This window comes from Eptatretus burgeri, chromosome 12 (assembly GCF_056783735.1).
Source record: "Eptatretus burgeri isolate ZD-2024b chromosome 12, Ebu_testis_v1, whole genome shotgun sequence".
NCBI classification, from domain to species: domain Eukaryota; kingdom Metazoa; phylum Chordata; class Myxini; order Myxiniformes; family Myxinidae; genus Eptatretus; species Eptatretus burgeri.
This window is the reverse complement of record NC_140972.1, coordinates 16,389,384-16,413,314: the sequence shown is the minus strand read 5'-3', so window position 1 is coordinate 16,413,314 and position 23,931 is coordinate 16,389,384. Positions and strand designations below refer to the sequence as shown.

The 23,931-nt window shown below is 47.3% G+C and overlaps 1 protein-coding gene across 1 annotated transcript in view; it reads left to right on the top strand.

Annotated features, from left to right (window-relative positions):
• The window catches only part of LOXHD1 (lipoxygenase homology PLAT domains 1), a 197,872-nt gene that overhangs the window by 99,754 nt on the left and 74,187 nt on the right, over positions 1–23,931 (top strand). The window contains exons 26-27 of the mRNA XM_085849094.1: positions 2,129–2,310; positions 8,739–8,855. Coding sequence (XP_085705220.1) covers positions 2,129–2,310; positions 8,739–8,855 — 299 coding nt within the window. The remainder of the gene's footprint in view (positions 1–2,128; positions 2,311–8,738; positions 8,856–23,931) is intronic.

Below are 23,931 nucleotides of genomic sequence, written 5' to 3'. Positions count from 1 at the left end.
GAAGTCAATCAGACTTGAAATGGCGTTTTTATCGCAATTTGAAAGTTTTGACTCGACCCCCCTGACATCCGACCCCTGACCGCTAAGAAGGGTGTTGGTGTGACATCCCAATGAGACATATGGTTGGATGCAAAATTAGAAGATGCACATTTTGGATTTGGTTTGAAGTCGATATGACCATTTTATCTGACATTATTGCGAAAATAAGAATTTCGGTTTTTCGGTGACCTTGACCTTGACCTTTGACCTAGATTCACCAAAAACGACAAGTGTCGAAGTTGGACCATGGCCGACGTCTGTACCCAGTTTGGTCATGATTGCTGAAACGGTGTGGTTGCTACAGGGTAAACAAACACGCAAACAAACAGACAGACAGACAGACAGACACAGAATGACACACACAACCGACCAACATAATTTCCGAAATCCGAAGGGTTCCGGCAATTAATAAACAAACAGACAGAAAGGGGTGAAAACATAACCTCCTTCACCTTCGGTGGTGGAGGTAACAATACAAAAATATTTCAGCACCAGAATCATTTTGCATTCTCCCTTTAAATAATAATTGCTGTCTACTAATGAAATAAACAATGAATGACAGTAGGCTGAACTTTAGATATCATAACTCAGATTCAGCTCCACCTAAGTAAAGTTCCACCGTATCTATGGTTCCAGGTTTATGTTAGAGATCTAATTACCGGTGAAATAACTTCCCACAGCCAAAATATTGTTTGTTATTGCACTCAAATGCAACACTCGCCGGCATTGTGCGTGCCACCCTTGCAGTTGTGGAGGGTTACCAAGATGGTGGCCGGTGACTTCAGTTCTTTTTTCAGCAAACCAGTGATCCAGTTATATTTATATCAGTGGTTTCAAAGCACTCGAGGGGAGAAAAAAATTCATGCAGAATACAACATACAATATGTGTGCAAGCTCCTCTGTGAGTCTTAAATTGATCTGTGAGGGGGAAACATCATGAAGGATACATCGAGGGATACCCAAGCTTGCCAAAATCGTGTTGTTGTTGTAGCTGTGAGCATGTGGTCTTCATTGTAACTTTTTGGTGCCATCTCTCCATTCACACTTGCAAAGACAGCAGCAACATTTGTGGCACATTTGGCTTCTTCCACTTGTTCAACATGTTCTTTTTCATCTTGTCTAGTAAATATGGATATCGGTGGAAAAGCAAAATGTTACTTTTTGGATCTATTGACGTTTTCAGATGCTTCAAATTCGGTGGTATAATTCTTTCGAGAAGGAAAAGTTTCACTCGATTGTGACCTGAACTCTGGCCAACCATCATATCCACCTCATCGCATTGAAGTTTTTCTTTCAATCTGCTAATTGTTTCCATTGTTGTCTCTGCGCTGGGGGAGGATACATAGCTTAGATGTATATGCACTCACCTTTTAGTGATATAGTCTGGGTTTTGATCTTAACCTTGCTATAAAACTTTCACCCTTGTGTTTTACATCTAAGGTTGATGTATCAATGTGGATGCTTTCCATTGGGCAGACAATCAACTGGGTGTCCCTCTCGCCAATACAAGTTTGAAGTTTTTCACAAAGAGGGGGCGTGCTATAAGCGGTACCCTGAACAAATTACAAATTCTACTACACTTACCTCCATCAGTGGCACAGAGGCACTCCCAGCAATGATCCAGACCTTCAGCCACTTGATTTACATGAATGAATGAATGAATGAATGAATGGATGGATTTTGACTCGTGATTCCACAGAGGACACCTAGTTTTTGGCTAATATAACAAAATGGCGAGGTGAGTGAAAAATCCACATAATGGGATACTTATAATTTCAAGGAATTGGAAAATATGGAGTCATAATGGTTTAGCCCTGTTCCATCAATAGTAAGAGTTAAAGCGGAAGTCAGTTGTGGAAGCATCTGTAATTGCTTACGATGCAATACATTTTATGTAACCAAGAGAGCCCAGATGGTGATGCCACTCTTACCCCTTCCCCCTTTTGCAAAGTGATATTGGTGTCCAATTCGGTAATGCTGAACGTCTGTTATTGCAGTCCTTTATGTCAAAAATAGAAATGTCATCCTTTTTGTGAAATGCAACCAAAGCTTTCAACTGCAAGTCACGATACAATTGTCTTCCCCACAGTTGTTCCTTATGAGATCAGGACGTGCACGGGGGATGTCCGGGGAGCGGGCACCAATGCCGACGTCTTCGTTGTGCTGTATGGTCGTGACAGAGCCAGAACGAGCCGGCGCAGCTTGTGCCGATCCAAACAGGAGCGCCACACTTGCTTCAACCGCTCAGCTGTTGATATCTTTGTACTCCTGGTAGTGAGATTTTGTATTGTTAATGTATGTCTGGCATGTTACGACTTGTAGCATTAGTTTTGTTCCTGCAGCAGGGAATTTTTTTTTTAACAGACGAGCGGTCACTTTGTTCCTTTTTTGTGTGCAGAGTCGAAGCTCGTGGAAGAGCAAGGACATTGAACAGATCAGGATGCAATGGAACAGCAGAGATAGGGAGAAAACACCAACAGAAGAGGTGAAAGACTAATAAGAGAGAGAATTTGACAAACAATGGGTGTGGAGAGGAATGAGGAGCAGGGAAAGATGCATGGGGTGACGAAATGGATACAGAAGGAAACTCTCAGGAAGGAAAAACTGGAAATTTGGAAGGGTGGTGGTGGGGGTGGTGGAGGGGGGAGGCTAACCAGGGTGGAAAAGATCATGGTTTTGGATGGAGGTTGGTCTGAGATGATGATGAATAGCTGTCTTAAAGACCTGGAGGGAAGAATGAAATTGAAGAGAATGTGGAAGCTTGTTCCACAGGTGGGAAACATTGTGTGAAGGTGAGCAGTGATTCTGGATTTTGGGAGTTTCACCAGGAGGGGGTTGATGGTGGAATTTGTGCATCATGCGAAAACCTGTGGGAGGAAATGCATGGAAAGAGCCAAGGGTGCAAGACCAGAAAAGAGACGGTAGAAGACAGAGACCACCGTCCTCTCTGCAATGGAAAAGTGATAGGCCCATATACTCAGCTTCAACGTGGGAGATTCAAATGATCTTGAAGGCTTTAGTTTCTATGGTGTCAAGACGAGCAAGGTGTAAGGCAGGAGAGCCAGCCCAGAGGAGAGAGCAGTAGTCCATCAAGCTTTGGATGAAGGCCCTGTATGTGGATAGGACTTCAGGAGTGCCAAGGAAGGACTATGTATGATGGAGGATGCCCTCTTTGGAGGCCTACTTTGAAACTTTGGATTCCCCAAGAAATATCATGGCTGATAGTGAGACCCAGGAGTTTGAATAACATAACTTCCTCAAGAGGATTGTTAAGAAAGCAGATAGGAGGGTTTGCCAAGCAGTCCTTTCAGAGAGAGATAGTGAGAGTGTGAGATTTGTCAGGATTGAAATACATATTCCAAGTGTTTGAGCAGCTTGTGATGTTTTTTCCAATGTCTGAAGAGAGGGAAGTGGTTGCTGCCTGCCTATCTGAATGATGAGGGATGTCACGGCAGAGAATGGAGTCATCAGCAAATAGATAAAGAGGATTTTCCAGAGAGTCAGAGAGATCATTGATGAAGATCAGGAATAGGACTGGGCCCAGAACACTGCCTCAGGGCAATCGACTTGACAAAGATTTAATTGAGTGCCACACATTGGCTACGAGAGTGGACGAAGTCAGCGAGTCACGTGTTGAGTTGTCCTTTGATGCCATAGGCGGAGAGTTTGGAGAGCAAGGTGGGACACCAGCTTGTATTGAAAGCACCAGGTATGTTTAGAGAGATGGCCCTTATCTCGTATCCATTGTTGGGTGAGTAGAAGCAGCATGTCCAAGGTAGAGTGACCTGGTCTTAATCTAAATTGGTGATCTGAGATGATGCTGTTAGAGAAAAGGAAGAATTTCATATCAACTGTGATGATGGATTCCATGACCTTGCTGATAGTTGGAAGTAAGCTAATAGACCTGTAGTTAAGGGGATCTGTTTTTCACCTTTTTTACAATTCAATGATGGCAGATTTGCAAGCAGATGGAACATGACAAGTGCAAATGATAGGTTGAAGAGAGCAGAAAGAGGATGTGCAAGAGTGGTCGAACGGGTTTATAAGGACACGTGAGCTGATGCCATCCATTCCAGTTGCAGAATCAGAGATGAGGGTTGACATAAACTTCTCCACATTCTCAGGTCTAAAAGACCCAGTCCAGGTGCAGTTGGGGTATGACTGGGTATGGCGGGTCCAGAGAGCAAAGGGTTGGAACAAGATTGTGAAGCAAACACAGAATTGGGGCATTCGGCCTGCTCACGAGTAGAGTTGGCTGTGGTGCCATTTGAAGTGAGGGAAGGGATGGAAGGGGAGCCCACTCTGCAGACAGAATTAACAAGGTACCACCAGGTTCTAGATGTGGGAGACAAGTTGGAAAGTTCTATCTTGAGGTCGGACAGAAGTTGTTTTCTGGCTCTACTGAGAGTGGACACACTTTCTGCAGGCTTTTTAGAATGATTTGAGATTACATTCTGTTGAGTTTGCTTTACAGGAAGAGAAGGCAAGTTAGTTTGGAGCAACTGCCTCACCACAGGATTCAGTGTACCCTGGGTGCTAAGAAGAGTGGTTTGCTGAATTGCCGTGGCTGGTGAGAGAGGACCCAACGCCCAGCCATTTTGCATGGTGACAATTGAAATCCCCACATATGAGTCAGAGAGAGTTGGGAGGAGTGGTTAAAAGTTGGCCCATGTTGTCTCAGAGAGAGATGTAAATTGAGTTGTCACTGTTTGGAGGACAGTTCAACACACAGACAATTAAGAGATGGGAGTGGAGAAGTCCCAGCTAAAGGTACTCCTGGGGGTTTGGAGATGTTTGATCAGTATGTGGACATTGAGAAATCGAGTTATTTATGTAAAGGGCAAATCTGCCATCATGGCGGGGTTCAGGCCTATCAAATCAGAAGTGGAAATAGCCACGGGGAGACAATAAGGAGTCAGGGACGTCTTGTGGTAGGAAGGATTCTATTAAACAGATGATGTCCAGTTTGTCAGCAGTCGCCTGGATTGAGAGTATCTGTCAGATTAGAGCAGAGGCCTTGGATGTTTGAGGTCCACACAGTGAGGAACACGGGAGGAGGCGTTAGGAGGTTGTGGGACGGGTGGGAGGTTGGGAGGGTGATGGACGGGGGGGGGTAGGAGTTAGTTTGGGACAGTGCAGGATGGTAGGGGTGAAATACAAGGGACAATCAGAGAGGGGCAGGATGAAGAGGAAGCTGAGAGGGGCGGGAAAAAGGGAAAGCTGAGAGGAGTGGGATGAGGGGGAATCTGAGAGGGGCAGGATGAGGAGGAAGCTGAGAGGGGCAGGATGAGGGGAAACAAAGGGGTAGGATGAGGGGAAACTGAGAGGGGTAGGATGAGAGGGGAGGGATGAGGGGGAAACTGGGAGGGATGAGGGGGAGACTGAGAGGGGTGAGATGAGGGGAAGCTGAGAGGGGTGGGCTGAGGGGAAGCTGAGAGGGGTGGAATGAGAGGAAGCTGAGAGGGGTGGGATGAGGGGAAGCTGAGAGGGGCGAGATGAGAGGGGTAGGATGAGGGGAAACTGAGAGGGGTAGGATGAGGGGGAAACTGAGAGGGGTGAGATGAGGGGAAGCTGAGAGGAGTGGGATGAGGGGAAGCTGAGAGGGGTGGGATGAGGGGAAGCTGAGAGGGGTGAGATGAGGGGAAGCTGAGAGGGGTGGGATGGAGTGAAGCCGAGAGGAGGCAGGACGAGGGTAAGGATTGAGGGGGTGGGGTTTAGGGAAGCCTTGAGGAGCTTGGTGAGGGTAGAGCTTAGAGAGAGTAAGGTGAGGGATAAACTTGGAGAGAGGGGTGAGGGGTAAACAGCTTGAAGATGGTGGTGTGAGGAGCGATGCAGAAAAGTTGGACATGAAGTGAAAGGATGCTCAAGAGGGGAACACTTCCAAGGGTTGGGGTTGAAAGGATACAGGCTTGTAGGAGATGTGGAGAAGGTCACTGACATGAAGAGAGGGTTATCACTGTAAAATAACATGAAGGGGATTTGATTCCTGTACACAGACAACCTCAACAAACCGGACTTCTCAAGATTCCCAAAATTAACATTCTAAGATAATGGTCACGGGTTGGGTTGAAAGAATTTTTGTTGAAGGCACGGAGAAAGATCATGCTGTAGGAACTGAAGGAGGGTTGATGGACCAAGTGCTTCGGTGAGAGTCAGGTTTGCAAAATATTCCTTGTGAGTAAGAGGAGGAGGAGGAGGAGGAGGAGGAGGAGGAGGAGGAGGAGGAGGAGGAGGAGGAGGAATAGATCGTGATGAAGAAGAACACATGGGGTACTCGTGACGGAGAAATATGGAAAGTGAAGCGTTTTAATGTTTTTAAAAGCTTTGAAAGGAAGAAGCATTTTCTTCAATGAACAACAACACAGGGACGAAATAATGACAGAAAACCATGACGAATCCAGTTCGGAAAACTTATCATTGATTTGAGGTGGAAGGAGCAACTGCAGATTCAACTTGCATGTGGAGCAATCCTTAGTACATTCCTTAATGGATTGCCCCTCATCATTAACAGAATATCTCGTGGTTGTGGTCATTTGTGTTACTGTGTTCCCCACTATTTGTTACCTCTGCCACCGAAGGTGAAGGAGGTTATTTTTTCACCCCTTTCTGTCTGTTTGTCTGTGTGCAGGACATCTCAAAAAGTTTGGGGACGGATCTGGATGAAATTTTGTGGACAGGTTGGCTGTGCGACAAGGACGAAATGATTACATTTTGGTGAAGATCAGGATTCGGATTCGACTAGTACAATTTTTTTCAGTGATTCTTCACCATTGAGAGATGGGGTTCAAAAACGATATATAGCATGATATCTCAAAAATGTATCGGGCCCGATATGTTCTCATGGATCAGGCATTATGGGGCGAAGGTATGCACTCCACTGAGGGCCCTTATAGTTTCAGAATGTAAGGTACTTGGTTTATTCTCAGTTGCAGCCAAAATTGGTTTTGCATTTTCCTTTTCTCTCCCCTGTGTACTTCCTCTTTTTCTTTTCCTTTCCTGGCACATCTATAAACATAGGATCGCCTCTCCTGATGCTCAGCTGGATCAGGAGTAAGTCACTCAACCCCCCCCCCCCCCGCAGACCTCCTTAGACCCTGAAGTTTTTGATGCCTTGAACAAACTTAGGTACATCACGGGTGATGAAAGTTGTGGTCAAGTTTCATTGAAATTGGGTGTGTAGTTCGGAGAAGGGAGCAAATACATATTTGGGGGGTCAAAAACCCTCCCATACACCCCCTGAATGAGTGAAGATTTTGATGTGGTCAATAAACTTTGGTACATCATGAGTGATGAAGGTTGGAGTCAAGTTTCATCAAAATTGTGTGTGTAGTTTCGGAGAAGAGAGCAAATATATATTTTGGGGAGGTCCAACCCCCTCCCTCTCCCATCGACCCCCATAATGAGCATAGATTTTGATGCAGTCAACAAACCTTCGTTAGGCGTCAGATATGAAGGTTGTGGCCAAGTTTCATCAAAATTGTGTGTTTGGTTCAAGTGATAATAACTAAAGTGCTTATTGGCTGACTGACTGACTGACTCACCTACAGACGCTGCTCGATCACATAAGCTCGCCGCACTAAAGTTCAGGTGACCTAATAATTGAGTGCAAAGAAAGAATTGCAAATGTCTTTTTGGTGCAATTGTCATCTTTTTATGATACTGACCCGGAAAACATGTAGGTACTGATTCATTAGCAGACACACGAAGTTGTTCTTGTGGATAATTAAGAACTAGCAAATACAACCTATCGCTCTATTGACGATTTGAATAAAGGAGGCGAGTGGAGGGAGAGAGAGCGAGGGGTGTGAAGGGGGGGGGGGGACAGCTTGGTTGCTATTCATTGCGGGAGAGAGGGAGTGAGACACAGACACGTTAATTTTTTTTGACTTTTGTATCTTTTTATTATAAAAATAGAAAAGAAAGCCCCCAAATGGGAGTCACATTTTCATTTCAGAGAAAGAAAGTAAACCCCTCAAAAAAAAGTTTGGAAACTCAAGTTTGATCGATTATATCTCTCTTGTTATTGTGCTGTCATCACTATATTTGCTATCATTAGAAAGCCTGTTTTTTTCTTTTTACAATGATGCCCCATTTGTTATGATTCTGCAATCATGGAATGTGCAGTACATCAGAATATGGGGCAAAGTCAAAAGTGAAAAGTTGCAAAATGCACTGTTATTGTAATGTAGTGCATTCTTCTTTCTTTGAAGGAGAGAGTGTGATTTTTAATGAATGATTGTAAGGCTATTGTGTTGCCAGGTGGTTGTGTCGTGTGTAAATACCAAACCCACATATGGAGATACCAAACACACACACACACACACACACACACACACACACACACACACACACACACACACACACACACACACACACACACACACACACACACACACACACACACACACACACACACACACACACTCTTATTCGTATAGATTTTAAGAGTTTAGAAGAAAAAAAAATGCTCTTGAATGATGTAATGAATGTGATGTCAGAGAATAGCTCCAATAATTAAAAAGGAAGACAAACATATTACCAAAAGTGTAAAAAGAAATACCACTGTTCATGAATCCATCTTCCTGCCTTGTTTCTTTACTTATTTGATTTTTCAATGACAGCTTTGGTGGTTGGACTAAAACGGGTGTACTTGGCTAAGCGTTCGTTCTTGAAGCCAGATTAATGATGTTCCACCTCAGATGGAAGATGTTGGAGAGACAATTGAGAAGATTCGCATTGGACATGATGGCTCAGGCCTGGGATCTGGTTGGTTCCTGAATCAGGTGGAAATCAGACGTCTTTTACCTGACGGACAGGTAAAGGTCATGGTCCAAGTAAATGCTTTATCACCTGTATCTTAATACCTGCACTTGTTTAAAGTTTTGTTGAATATGAGTGCATCTTTATGCTCAAGGGATTATGAAGATTCTCTTTCTCTCCTCCTCCTCCCCCTCTTCCTCTTCCTCTTTTCCTCCTCCTCCCTCTTCTCCTCCTCCCCCCCTCTTATCCTCCTCCCCCCTCTTCCCCTCTTCTTTCTCCTCTTCTCTCTCCTCTTCTCTCCTCTTCTTCTCCCTCCCCTCTCCTCTTCTCTCCTCTCTTCTCTCCTCTCTTCTCTTCTCTCTCCTGTCCTCTCCTCTTCTTCTCTCCTCTCCTCTGTCTTCTCTTCTTCCTCTTTTTTGAATTATCTTGGCGTTTTCAGAGCCAATAGGCTCGATACACGCCACACACCTGAACGTGATCATAATCACATATTAACCCATCAAATGTAAGGAAATTTAAATGGATTTCCGACACTCCTTCAGGAATTTTAGTACCACCTTACAGAGTTGAGGGTGCTTCTGGTTAATCAGCCACGACGCTCCCGGTAGATCCAACACCTTGATCCCCATTTCTCCTACATTCTGCACAAGACGCCTCCTGGGTCCCTCATAAAGAGGGCAATTTAGGAATAAATGATTGAGATCTTTGAGTTTCCTCCACATCTCACAAAACCCCAGAGGGTGCCCCCCAATTTTATACAGGTATGAATTTAGGTGGCAGTGCCCGAGTCTTAACCTACCAAGAGCTACCTGGTCTCTCAGGGAAAGCATGGGAAGTTTAACTCGAGTTACCACATCCGGATGTACCGTGTGACAGAATCTTCCCTTCGTGCTGGAGACCCACTGAAATTGCCATTTTTTCTCGATCTGGTCCTTGGCCAGACGAATCATTTCCGATTGTCCTGGGGAATTTGGGTGATATTTTCCATTTTAAGGGCACGCTTCGCCGCTAGATCACAGGCCTCATTTCCACCAACACCGACATGAGCAGGGATCCAGCACAGGTCGACCACCAGACCCCTCCACTTTGCAATATCAACCAAATGCCAAACTTCAAGCACCAAGTCATTCCGACAACCATTCTGTAAGGATTCCAACACCTTTAACGTGGAAAGTGAATCCGAGAGGATAACCACGTGGAGGGGATTAAACTCAATTATCCATTCCAGAGCCAGAACTATGGCAAATAGTTCAGTCAAGAAGACCGAGAGATTATTAGTTAGCCAAAATGCCCCTAACCACCCTGAGATCAGGGATGCATATTGCTGCAGCTGTCCTTCCAAGAAAAGGTTCTTTGGAGCCATCTGTATATACGTGCAATGATTGACTCCAAATTGAATTGATAAACTCAAGAGCCTGATTGCATGTGACCACAGGATTAACCGTGTCTGATTTTCCCCAGAGATCCACACAGAGGAGAGGGGATTCAAGGGTCCAGGGGGCCCAAATAGAAAATTTATGATGGGGGTTGACTGGAAGGGAATCCAATCCCATTTCCTCAGTCATTTTGCATGAAAGGCCAAAAGGTGGGGAAGTGAGGTTCCCATCAAGCTTTAGATATTCCCAGCAGTTTGCAAATAAGGCTTTATCAGGATGGTTATCCCCAGATGAGATGGCTCTAGCCAAATATTTCATTTTCAAAAATTCCCAACGGAGAGACAAGGGCATCTCGCCCGCTTCCACCAGAAGGACAGAAACAAGAGTGCTGGTAAAAGCCCCTAAACAGACACGGATGGTTTTAGATTGGACAATCTCCATTTTTTTTTTGATTGTTCATGGACATATCCCCAAAGACCAAGCCACCATAATCCAGATGACAACGAATAATAGCTTTATATAACAGGAGAAAACTATCACAATGTGCTCCCCACTCAGTACCAGAAAGACAATGTAATAAATCGATGCCTTCAGCACATTTACCAGTCAGCTCCTTAACATGAGGAGTCCAGGTTAATCCCTTGTCAAAGATGACTCCTAAGAATGACACTTCAAAAGATGGTTTGAGGGAAGTCCCATTAACTACCATCGCTATGTCCTCAATCCTTTTTTTGCAGGAAAATATGATGAACTTGGACTTGTTACCTGATAGCTTAAATCACCAGTCGAAGGCCCATTGCTCCACAAGATTGATATCATTCTGGACTTTTTTTTTTTACTCGAAAGGGCTAAACTCTTACAATGGATCCACATGGCAATGTCATCAGCGAACAGAAATATTTTGCTGTGGACCTTGGAATGGAAAGCCACATCATTAATCATAATATTAAAGAGAATTGAGCTTAGGCTGCTACCATAGGGAATGCCCCTATCTGTATGAAAAATGGAAGAGAGATTCTGACCGACCTTAACCTGAAAGGATCTATTGGATGTAAACGTCCTTAATCCACTCAAACATTCTTCCATCAATCCTGAGGTTTATTATCTTATAAGGAGGCTATCTTTCCAAACTGAATCATACGCCTTATGGATATCAAGGAACACTCCCAGGAGAGACTCCTGATTATTTAGGGATTTCCTAGCCTCATTTGCCAGTGCTGCAATGTGGTCCAGAACAGACCATCCCTTTCTGAATCTGCTCTGGAATTTATACAGGAGGTTGTTCTTTTCCAGGAAGAAAACCAAGCGATTGTTCACCATCTTCTCCATTAATTTGCAGACAACTGAAATAAGAGAAATCGGACGATATGAAGATGGGGCTGTTCTAGCTTTCCCATCTTTAAGGATAGGGATTACAATTGAGTGTTTCCAATCACAGGGAAGTTTCCTTAAAGCCCAAACCTTATTGAAGAGTCTGAGGATCACAACCAACACCCTATCATCCAAGTGCTTGAACGTGAGAAACGATAACCGATCTGGTCCTGGGGAGCTATTCCAAGCCTTCTGGATTGTCTGTTTAAGCTCCCGAAGAGTGAAGTCGAGATTAAGTGAAGAATTTAGAGGCTGAACTGCGTTGGTTGACCCCAGGAATTGATTTGCTAATTGGGGAGTGCGAGCTTCCAACTCATCATACTTTATGAGATCATCCCCACTTCCAGAAAAGAATTGGCCCAGGGCCTCTGCCTTGTCTAGATTTGAACAAAAGTTTTTGTTCTGGAAAATAATTGCCAGAATAGACTTCCATTCAGATTTAACACCATGCATACTTTTTACTATTCTCCATATGGTTTTAAGTGGGGCGTCCGGATTAATTGAAGAACAGAATAATTTCCAACGTTGAACAAACAAATGAAACGGATCCTTCGGAGAAGTGTAACGGGTCTCAAACTGTACAAGCGTGTGTATATTACATACATATATATATATATATATATATATATATATATATATATATATATATATATATATATATATATTGTTACGCATCTGCGCCTGCCGGCGTGCGGACAGCCGCTTTTAGCCGAATCGTGGCCGTACGCCCACCGGATGAACAATTCAGTCGCGACTTTCCGGAACAATGCCGAAAACCAGTCACGGGTGTGCTCCAAGCACACACCATGGCCTAGTCAATATTCTACCCGTGCACGACAGGGTCAATCGCCAAATTGTCGATATACCTAATTATTCGCGCGTGCAGCCTACCGAGAGACCGTGCCTCAGCGAGGTCTGCTCGGACACGAACTGCTTAAGCGGTTCGTTCCGTTCTGGGATAACCAAGCGGGGTATTATCGCGAGACCTTGCTGGACCCGATTCTTTTATCGGCTATCAAAAAGCCCGCTACTATTCCGAAATGCAATATGGCGTTTCAACGGGGAAAATGACACGAAGAACAGGTTCACATTCAAATAAGCACATTTATTATTTTTCACGTGTACAAACAATCATGCAATGAATTGCTGAAACACGCATGCAGTTGATTTGTGATGAATGCGGGACGAGACCAAGACGCGAGCAAGGCGAAGCGCTACAACCGTCTATAATTAATCATGTACAGTCACTTAACAGTTTCTCAACTTAACGGGACACGGTGCCACAACTTCCACACAAATAAAAGCAAGGAAAAGACCCCCTTAAAGAGAAGAGGGTCAGACTGGACCCCTTAGGGTCTTCATGTCCAAGGAGCTTGGTTCACCGAAGGAACTCCAAGAGGCCACCGCAGGTTACCTCCACCCTCGTGGTGACTTGCTTGGGCGTCCCTCTTGGACCCTCTCCAGTTCCTCACCGACTGTGGGGACCCCAGACTCCAGGCTCCAGCGCGGCTGCCCACAACTCCATACTCTCACACGAGCCCAGACCTCCACCGACTGACTTCCACTCGCCTCTCCACTCGCTTCTTTTCACTCGACGACTTCCACTCAGTTCTTTTTACGTTGCGTTCATCGTGCGCTTTTATCTCCACGGCCCTCGCCCCTCCCTTTCGCCCCCCTCCCTTCGAGCACGCGCGCGAAGCTTCCAGAAGCAGGGCGTTTTCCTCGCCGAATCAGGGCCTTTCCTTTTCTATGTCATAGAAAAGATGTCTTCTTTCCTTTTCATAGAAAGCTCTGTCTTCATAGCTTTTGTCTTTTCTGCACGTGTTTGTTGTTGGGGGGAGGGGTGAGGCCGTCGTCCGTTCTCCCCCGATTAATGCCAGGCTTCTTACAACCGTGCTGAGGTGGAAATGCGGTGGTGGTGTGGTTGGCGTTATGGTGGCGTGGCTGGCGTTTTGTAGTGGTCTTGATGGTGGTGTGGCTGGCGTTTGTGATGGTCGTGAGGGTGGTGTGGCTGGCGTTTGTGGTGGTAGAGGGTGGTGTGGTTGGGCGGTGGTGGTTAAGGTGGTTGTTGTGAAGGCGGCTGTTCGTTGTCTGTGGGGATGTTGGCGGTTGACGAGAAGGTGATCGTGGTTGTTGTGGTTGGTGGTGCTTTGTGGTGGTAGTAATGGCGGTTTGTCCAAAATAACGATAGTAAAAGAAAAACGGCTAACTTAACGATCACAGCCCTGTCCACACGGATAAAGCCCATTAAACAACGGTGGGGAAATCTAACTGAACACGGACTTATCGGCATAATTGATCTAAGGACCTATATGGTGCTCTGCGAATTTCCACAGCCTTAATACTACCCCCTCCCCTTTTTGCAGACTCGTCCTGAGTCGTCGAATTTTCGTGTGCCATCATGTGTGAGTTTCCCCGAGTGCATTTTATCTTCGGATCCCTGAGTGCGACATTTAGTGTATTTGTGTCCCAAAAATAAATAACCTACGGGCTGAGTAACTAACTAAACAAACCCACTCATGCAGACGACTTAAATAAATTGCCGGCGCTATGACACACATGCAGGGGGAAGCAAAACCATGTACATTTTTACCCTTAACTTAAACCTTAACCTTATAATTTTACACTACACCATGGCCCAGGACTAATGGACTCTGTGGGAAAAGAAGCAGGGAGCCAGGCTGCTCACATGCAGTCTCTGGCTCATGTAACACATGCAGGTGACAGGGAATATGGCCGGCTGCACCAATGCAGTCCTTGGCCTCCTCCTTGAAATGAGCGCAGTGAACACAAAACGGTGCAGGGGCTGCACAAATGCAGTCTCCGTGTGCGGCTGCCTGCACGGCAGTCCCTGCAGAACAATGGATGGTACTGACTCAAGCAGCACAAGCAACTGAGCGGTGCACGGGCTGCTCAATGCAGTCCCGTCGTGCAGATGGATGGATGGACAACACAGTGCACGGGCTGCCAATGCAGTCCCGTGATGCGGCTGCCTACAGGGCAGTCCCTGCAGAACGCGCGATAATCCTGGCGCACATGGTAATGGACAGAAATGGGGGCAAATGCAAGGAAAGGCTAGCAGGCATGGGGCAAGGCAAAGGCATGCAGACAAGGCATGGCAAGGCAAGTCAAGGCCGTTGTAGCAAAACGGGCCGGTGGTGAAGCTGACCGGCACAGGCCTTGTAGCAAAACAGCCGGCAGATGAACTGACCGGCACAGGCCTTGTAGCAAAACAGCCAGCAGATGAACTGACCGGCACAGGCCTTGTAGCAAAACAGCCGGCAGATGAACTGACCGGCACAGGCCTTGCAGCAAAACAGCCAGCAGATGAAGCTGGCCGGCCTCTTGTCTTGTACTGGAGGTTCGTGGAGGGAGTGCGGTGGTGCTGGCCACTCGGAAGGCGGGCTCGGACCTACCTTACTATCTCCCTCCCAACCTATCGCCTTTGCCTGTCTCTGTCCATACCCACTCCCTTAGTTTTGCAAAACAAATTTAGCCCCAACTTATTTTTTTGTTTAATTTTAATTCCCCCCTCTATAAATCGTCTCCCTAACCCCCTTTATTGTCTCTGTCCGGCTAACCTATCCTGTCTCCTAGCCTACTCCGAACCTCTACGTTCCCTTCCTGGAGGGGAATAAGGCCCAATCAAGGTTCAGAATAGCCTCCTCAGATCTCAGCGATCTACTTACCCAAGGTGGGTCCAGCGGCCCACAACGAGAGCGAAGGGATGGATGGTGCGGAGGGGTACATCTCCGAACTACCCTAACATTTATTAACCTTAAACTACCCCGGAGCTTTCCAAAAGCGCCTCTCGCTTAAGCTATTGGTTCTATCAACCAGGATTCCCATCGCTTGTGTTGGTGTCCTCACAATTTTGGGCCTCGCCCTCGAATTTTCCCTCGTGCCCTCGCACGGTTTCGTGGCTGGGACGCATGGCTCCCTTGGCAGGAACTACCCTCTGCCGATTCTCCAACAATGGCACCCCTGGGCACTACACTGTCTCCGAGCCTACCAGCTCCCTAAAAACTGGGGAGTGCCCTCCCTGGCGACTCCCCCTCGATGCCCACGTGGCATGTTGGTGCTCCGGTTCCCTTTCCAAGGGTCGCCCGTGCCCAGTACACTGCCCCCGTGGCATTTGGCGCCACGGGCTCCGCATCATGCGGGCCCACCCATTGCCACTACACTATCCCGACCCCGATGGACCCTTGGCCTACCGCGGCCGACTAGCCTGGTGCCCGGGGTACCCACTAAGCGATACTCACCATTAGCAGCCACGCTCCCAGCCCGTCAACAGGGCTCCTGCACCCCTCCAAACGGGTTTCGAGCCTACGCTCCCACCATCAGCAAAACGACCTCCATTTTGTCAATTTGACTAACCCACTAACTCACTTTACACTGACCCTGGGGTCCCTTGGGGGGGAATCACTCCTCCCCCCAATCACTCATCGCACCATGCATTCCACATTCACCCATACACACAGGCTCGCTGACCTCACTCACTCATCAAGTACATTTTCCATTTCTCTTCCTTCCATTCCATCGCAGAGCACTGCCATTCTTCTCACTAAATCCCTCCACTAACTCGTGCTCCCAGTCATCCCTTACACTATAGCACGTTCCATTTAACTCTCCGTAGCTAAGCTACGTCCCCACTACACACTCGCAGTCGGTCCGTGTCCTCAAAATCAAAATTATTTTCCATCCTAAATCTAAACTGACATCCCTCTAACTAATCCATTCCACAGGCTCCATGAGGACTTATCCCTGCCCCATGAAGCCGGTTTAGCTAACTCTAACCCTTCCCCCTAACTAGTTCTATCCTGTGCTCAGGACGAGGGTCCTCCACCACTGCCCAGGGAATCCTGTTCACCCGAAGCGAGGCTTCCTTCTGTTTTTTCATGCGTGCACCAGCGCGGCAACTCGCAACCTGCGCTCTTTTTCTGTGACGTCATGGCAGCTGTTTGCACACCTCGTCCCTCCTCGGACGGCACCATCCGGCAGGAATTTTCCTTCTTCCGGATTCCAACCATACATGCAGCCATGACGTCACCCTGCGCATTCAAAACAAGCCTCGCGTTTCGAGGGGTTCCCCACGCGAACACATGTGCTCTACTCATTGGAGCTTTGCAAACACTCTCACGTGGAGAACCCGTCCGGTCCAAATTCGTCTATCCCATCCGACCTTCTGTCCGTCTGCGGGGTCGGCTCGAATCCACCGCTGTGTTTACGGACCGGGTTTCACTCCCGCAGGCGCGCACGCGACGGCCTCGTGCGTAGCACAGCACGGACCCCGCGCGCGTTGCTGTGCAAACATGGCACGGTTCTCAAAATAGCTACGGCCGCTACTCAGCCTTTGTCCACCATCAGGCACCGTCTCCGTCACACTCTCGCGCACAAACTCCCACGTGCCACGACGCTCACATACCTTGACATGCCATTCACACCGGGACATGCCGTTGCGTGTTCCCGCATGCCAACCGCCATCTCCCTCACATACAGCGACCTCACACACACGGTCTCTCTCACACACGGCCGTTCACTCACGCATGCCCTTTCACTCGCACACATGGTTCCACTCACACACGGCCTTTCACTTGCACAGGGGGTTTCATTCACACAGGGGGTTTCATTCACACAATGCGTGCTGCAAAGCACGCATTTTGGCCCACTCGCAACCACGCACACCATATTACTCACACACGCGGTCCCTTTCACACAACGCCTTTCACTCACACTATGCGCGCTCTTCAGCACACACTTTGCCACACTCGTATACACACATTTTGACATAATCACACTGGGGATTCGTGCCACCACAAGGGGTCCCGGGGCCTTCACACCACCCAAGCTCCGTGTGTATCCGTCAACAGCACTCGCCCCCTCTACCTAGCAAAGCTCGACCGGACCCACCTGGTCGAGATCCGCTTCAAGGGAGCATAGCGTCTCCATCCATTCCTGAAGGAGTCTATCCGGCTGCGTGCACCGGGTCACGACACATTCCCCGAGCTCCCCCTCATTGTACTCCACAACCTCCATGTGTGTGTGCTCGTCTTTCACCCGTCCTTATCGTGTAGTCTCTCCGCAACTTTTTCTATCTCCCGCGTCTCTGTTATTTCTTTTACTCTTTCCTGCGTCTCCGTTAATCCCGTCACGTCGTCCATTACCTCCGTTTCTTCCTCGCTTTTCGTCTCTGCTGTTTCCTCTTTTGTCTCTTTCGTCTCCATTATTATTTCTGCCGTCGTCTCTATTATCATTTTCTCGACCTCCCGCGTTCCCGTCTCTTCTATTTTTTTTCGTCGTTCTCTCGCGTTCATTAGTTTCTACCTGGCTCTTCGTCTCTGTTTCCTGCTTTTTCTTATTTGATTCATTCTCGACTCGATCTATCTCCCATGTCTCTGGTGTTTTTATTTCCGTCGTCTTCTTTATTATTTCCCTCGTCTCTACGTGTCTCGTACACGTCTCAGTCACCCCATTCAATTTTTTCCCTCTGTGTCACCGTCACTTTCTTTGTCACCTGCACGAGTCTCGTCTTGCACGTCTCCCATATTACTTTGTCCTCACCCGCGGGGCCGACACAATCCACACTCCCCCTCAGCTCGTTCGCTCCAACATGTGGCGCCGCCATTATGCCCGCCTACAGGCATCGCCCCACGCTCTGCGTTTCACCCCGCAGTGTTCGCATATCGCTTCTGAATGCCTGCATGTTCGCATCCATTTTGTTATTCATTTCTTTCATTTCGAGTGCGCTTCCATCCATTTTGTTATTCATTTGTTGCATTTCTGCCAGCAAAACCCTGAATAGCTGGCCCATGTCAGGTGGGTCTATTGCCGTCACTGCGCCCATTTCGGAATCTGCGTTTGTTTGTGGGGGAATTGAAATTCAACCTGCATATTGGAGTCCTGCATGGTTATTTCGTCCTGGGCCATGGATTCCATTATTTTTACATCCATTCCTAATCCCTCCTGTCCCTGTTCGCCTTGAACCGCCATTTTACTTATCGAAACAATTTATACGCCCGGAATTTGATGGAACCGGAGGGTCGCCTCACATACCCTTGATCCGGTTGCGTTAATTTTGTTGGAGGCGGGATGGATTCGAATCTCACTCCCGGACACGACTGTTACGAATCTGCGCCCGCCGGCATGCGGACACCGCTTTTAGCCGAATTGCGGCCGTACGCCCACCGGACGAACAATTCAGTCGTGACTTTCCGGAACAACGCCGAAAACCAGTCACTGGTGTGCTTCAAGCACACACCATGGCCTAGTCAATATTCTACCCGCGCGCGACAGGGTCAATCGCCGAATTGTCGATATACCTAATTATTCGCGCGGGCAACCTACCGAGAGACCGTGCCTCAGCGAGGTCTGCTCGGACACGAACTGCTTAAGCGGTTCGTTCCATTCTGGGATAACCGAGCGGGGTATTATCGCGAGACCTTGCTGGACCCGATTCTGTTATCGGCTATCAAAAAGCCCGCTACCATTCCGAAATGCAATATGGCGTTTCAACGGGGAAAATGACACGACGAACAGGTTCACATTCAAATAAGCACATTTATTATTTTACACGTGTACAAACAATCATGCAATGAATTGGTGAAACACGCATGCAGTTGATTTGTGATGAATGCGGGACGAGACCACGACACGAGCAAGGCGAAGCGCTACAACTGTATATAATTAATCATGTACAGTCACTTAACAGTTTCTCTACTTAACGGGACACGGCGCCACAACTTCCACACAAATAAAAGCAAGGAAAAGACCCCCTTAAAGACAAGGGGGTCAGACTGGACCCCTTAGGGTCTTTATGTCCAAGGAGCTTGGTTGACCGAATGAACTCCTAGATGGCCACCACAGGTTACCTCCACCCTCATGGTTACTTGCTTGGGCATCCCTCTTGGACCCTCTCCAGCTCCTCACCGACTGCGGGGACCCCAGATTCCAGGCTCCAGCGCAGCTGCCCACAACTCCACACTCTCACACGAGCCCAGACCTCCACAGACTGACTTCCACTCGCCTCTTCACTCGCTTCTTGTCACTCGACGACTTCCACTCGGTTATTTTTACGCTGCATTCAGCGCGCGCTTTTATCTCCACGGCCCTCACCCTCCCTTTCACCCCCCCCTCCCTTCAGCACGCACGCGAAGCTTCCAGAAGCAGGGCGTTTTCCTCGCCGAATCGGGGCCTTTCCTTTATGTCTTCATAGCTTTCGTCTTTTCCGCACGTGTTTGTCGTTGGGGGTTGGGGTGAGGCCGTCATCCGTTCTCCCCCGATGAATGCCAGGCTTCTCGCAACCGTGCTGAGGTGGAAATGCGGTGGTGGTGTGGTTGGCGTTATGGTGGTGTGGCTGGCATTTTGTGGTGGTCTTGATGGTGGTGTGGCTGGCGTTCTTGGTGGTCGTGAGGGTGGTGTGGCTGGCATTTGTGGTGGTAGTGAGGGTGGTGTGGTTGGGCGGTGGTGGTTAAGGTGGTTGTTGTGAAGGCAGATGTTCGTTGTCTGTGGTGGTGGTGATCGTGGTTGTTGTGGTTGGTGGCGCTTTGTGGTGGTAGTAATGGCGGTTGGTCCAAAATAACGATAGTAAAAGAAAAACGGCTAACTCAAAGATCACAGCCCTGTCCATACGGATTATCCCCATTAAACAACGGTGGAGAAATATAACTGAACACGGACTTATCGGCATAACTGATCTAAGGACCGATATGGTGCTCTGCGAATTTCCACAGCCTTAACAATATATATATATATATATATATATATATATATATATATATATATATATATATATATATATATATATATATATATATATATATATATATATATATCTTCTTCTTCCTCTTTCGGCTTGCTCCCGTTAGGGGTCGCCACAGTGGACCAACTGTCTCCATTTTGCTCTATCCTCCACATCTTCCATTGACACTCCAAGCACCCGCATGTCCGCCCTCACCGCATCCATGAACCTCTTCTTTGGCCTTCCTCTTCTCCTCCTGCCTGGCGGCTCCATCTTCAACATCCTTCTCCCGATATACTCCGTTTCCCTCCTGTGCACATGTCCAAACCATCTCAATCTCGCCTCTCTCACTTTGTCTCCAAACCGTCCTACCTGTGCTGTCCCTCTAATACACTCATTTCTTATCCTGTCCATCCTCGTCACTCCCAACGAGAATCGCAGCATCTTTAACTCTGCCACCTCCAGCTCTGCTTCCTGTCTTTTTGTTAGCGCCACCGCCTCCAAACCATACAACATAGCTGGTCTCACTACCGTCTTGTATACTTTCCCCTTCACTCTTGCAGCTACCCTTCTGTCACAAATCACTCCTGCAACTCTTCTCCACCCACTCCATCCTGCCTGCACTCTCTTTTTCACTTCTCTCCCACACTCTCCGTTACTTTGGACAGTTGATCCCAAGTATTTAAACCAATCCACCTTCCCCAGCCCAACTCCTTGCAACCGCACCATACCACCACCCTCCCTCTCATTTACGCACATGTACTCCGTCTTACTCCTACTGACTAACATTCCCCTTCTCTCCAGTGCATACCTCCACCTCTCAAGGCTCGATTCAGCCTGCTCCCTACTCTCCCTACAGATCATGATGTCATCCGCGAACATCATGGTCCATGGAGACTCCAGTCTGATCTCGTCCGTCAACCTGTCCATCACCATTGCAAACAGGAAAGGGCTCAGAGTCGATCCTTGGTGCAATCCCACTTTAACCTTAAACCGGTCCGTCATTCCTACCGCACACCTCACCGCTGTCACACTGTCCTCATACATATCCTGCACGATCCTCACATACTTCTCCAACACTCCCGACTTCCTCATACAATGCCACAACTCCTCTCTTGGCACCCTATCATAAGCTTTCTCTAAATCCACAAACACACAATGTAACTCCCTCTGGCCTTCCCGATACTTCTCCATCAACATTCTCAAAGCAAACATCGCATCAGTGGTGCTCTTTCCTGGCATAAACCCATATTGCTGCTCACAGATCGTCACCTCTCCTCTCAACCGAGCTTCCACTACTCTTTCCCACAACTTCATGGTGTGGCTTAACAAGTTTATCCCTCTGTAATTTCCACAGCTCTGCACATATATATATATATATATATATATATATATATATATATATATATATATATATATATATATATATATATATATATATATATATATATATATATATATACATACATACATACATACACACACACACACACACACACACACACACACACACACACACACACACACACACACACACACACACACACACACACACACACACACACATACACACATACACACATACACACATACACACATACACACATACACACATACACACATACACACATACACACATACACACATACACACATACACACATACACACATACACACATACACACATACACACATACACACACACAAGCATTTAAAGGCCATTTTCCCCGCTAAAGTGGGGGTTAGCCTTGCGGGCCCCATGACAATCTTCTCCACTTTACCCTGTTTTCTGCATCTCCCCTTCTTAATCCCCTTGCCCACATTTCCTCTTCCACCACATTTAGCCAAGTTTTTCTCGGTCTTCCCCGTCCTCTACTTCCGACTACACTCATTTCCAACACTCCTCTCACCCAGTCACTTTCATCCTTCCTCAACACATGACCCAACCATCTCAACCTGTTTCTCTTCACAACCTCCATCACAGACTCTATTCCCATCATCTTCCGCAAGTCATCATTTGTCTTCCTCTCTCTCAACGATACTCCACACATCCACCGAACCATTCACATTTCCACCCTTTCCAGCCTTTGTTGCTGCTCCATGTTCAGTACCCATGTCTCACTCCCATAAATCATCGTACTCCTCACACATGTACCATACACCTTTCCTTTCAGCTTCAACGACACTCCCCTCTTCGTCAGCACGCCACTCAGTTCCCGAAACTTCTTCCATGCACATCTCACTCTAGCAACCGTCGAAGAGTCTGATCCACCTTCTCCATTCAGCATGTCTCCGAGATAGCAAAATGTTTTCACCCCTTCCAGCTTCACACCATCTCCAAGATCCAACTCAACAATTCCTTCATCTGCTGCTCCCTCGATGCACACCTTACACTTGAATGTAGCTGCCACACTGGTTAATGACCCTCTCACCCCACTACATTTTCGATGAACCCATTCAGCACACATTGTACACTGAATGGAGTTCACTCCGACACCCTTCCTGCACACAGCACACGGCCACTTCCCAGTCCTTTCCACCTCACCACATGCTTTACCACTTGCCATCACCTTCATCTTTCCGATATTCACCTTCAAACCTTTTGCCTCCATACATTCCTTCCACTTGTTCATCTTCTCCTTCAGTCCATCCATACTCTCTGCAATCAACACCAGATCATCTGCATACAGCAGCTCCCACGGTAAACCCTCCTTTACCCTCCGAGTCAGCACCTCCATCACAACTACAAATAGAAGTGGACTTGGTACCGACCCCTGGTGCACTCCTACCCTCACCTCAAACTTACCACTGTTCCCATCCTTCGTCCTTACAGCTGTGCGTGCTCTCTCGTACATGGCCATCACTACTCTGATCAACCATTCCTCCACTCCTAACTTCCTCAATGCCCATGTCATAACTTCACATGGAACCCTATCAAATGCTTTCTCCAGAACAACAAACCCAAAAACAACTTCTTACTCTTCTCCATGTACTTCTCCTGCAACTGCCTTACAATAAAAATTGCATCTGTCGTTCCTCTTCCTGGCATAAATCCAAACTGCATTTCATCAATCTTTACCTTCTTCCTTATCCTCTTCTCCAACACCCTTTCCAATACCTTCATTCCATGCTCCAATAACTTTATTGCTCTAGAGGAGCCACAGTCCAGAGGGTCACCTTTCCCCTTGTACAGAGGGACGAGGGTACTCAGTTCCCAATCCACTGGAATGCGGCCTTCTTTCACCACCAGATTACAGATCTCTGTCATTCTCTTCACACCCCAACTTCCTGCTGCCTTCAACATATCTCCCACAACTCCCGTCGGCCCTCCTGCTTTTCTCCTCTTCATTGCTCTTATAGCTTCCTCAACTTCCTTCTCAGTTATCTTCTCTGCTGGTCCTAAAACTGGGTTACTCTCGATGTTTCTATCCCATTCATTTTCTACATTCAACAGCCTTTCCATATATCTCTTCCATCTTCCTTTAATTCCATCTGAATCCACAACGATTTGTCCCACTTCATCCTTCAAGCAACTCACCCCCGTCACATCAAATCTCTCTCGCTATCTGCTTTGCAATCTTGAATACCGCTCTCTAACCCTCCTCCGAATCCAAGCGTTCTCCAAACATTTTCCTTGAGGCCTCCTGC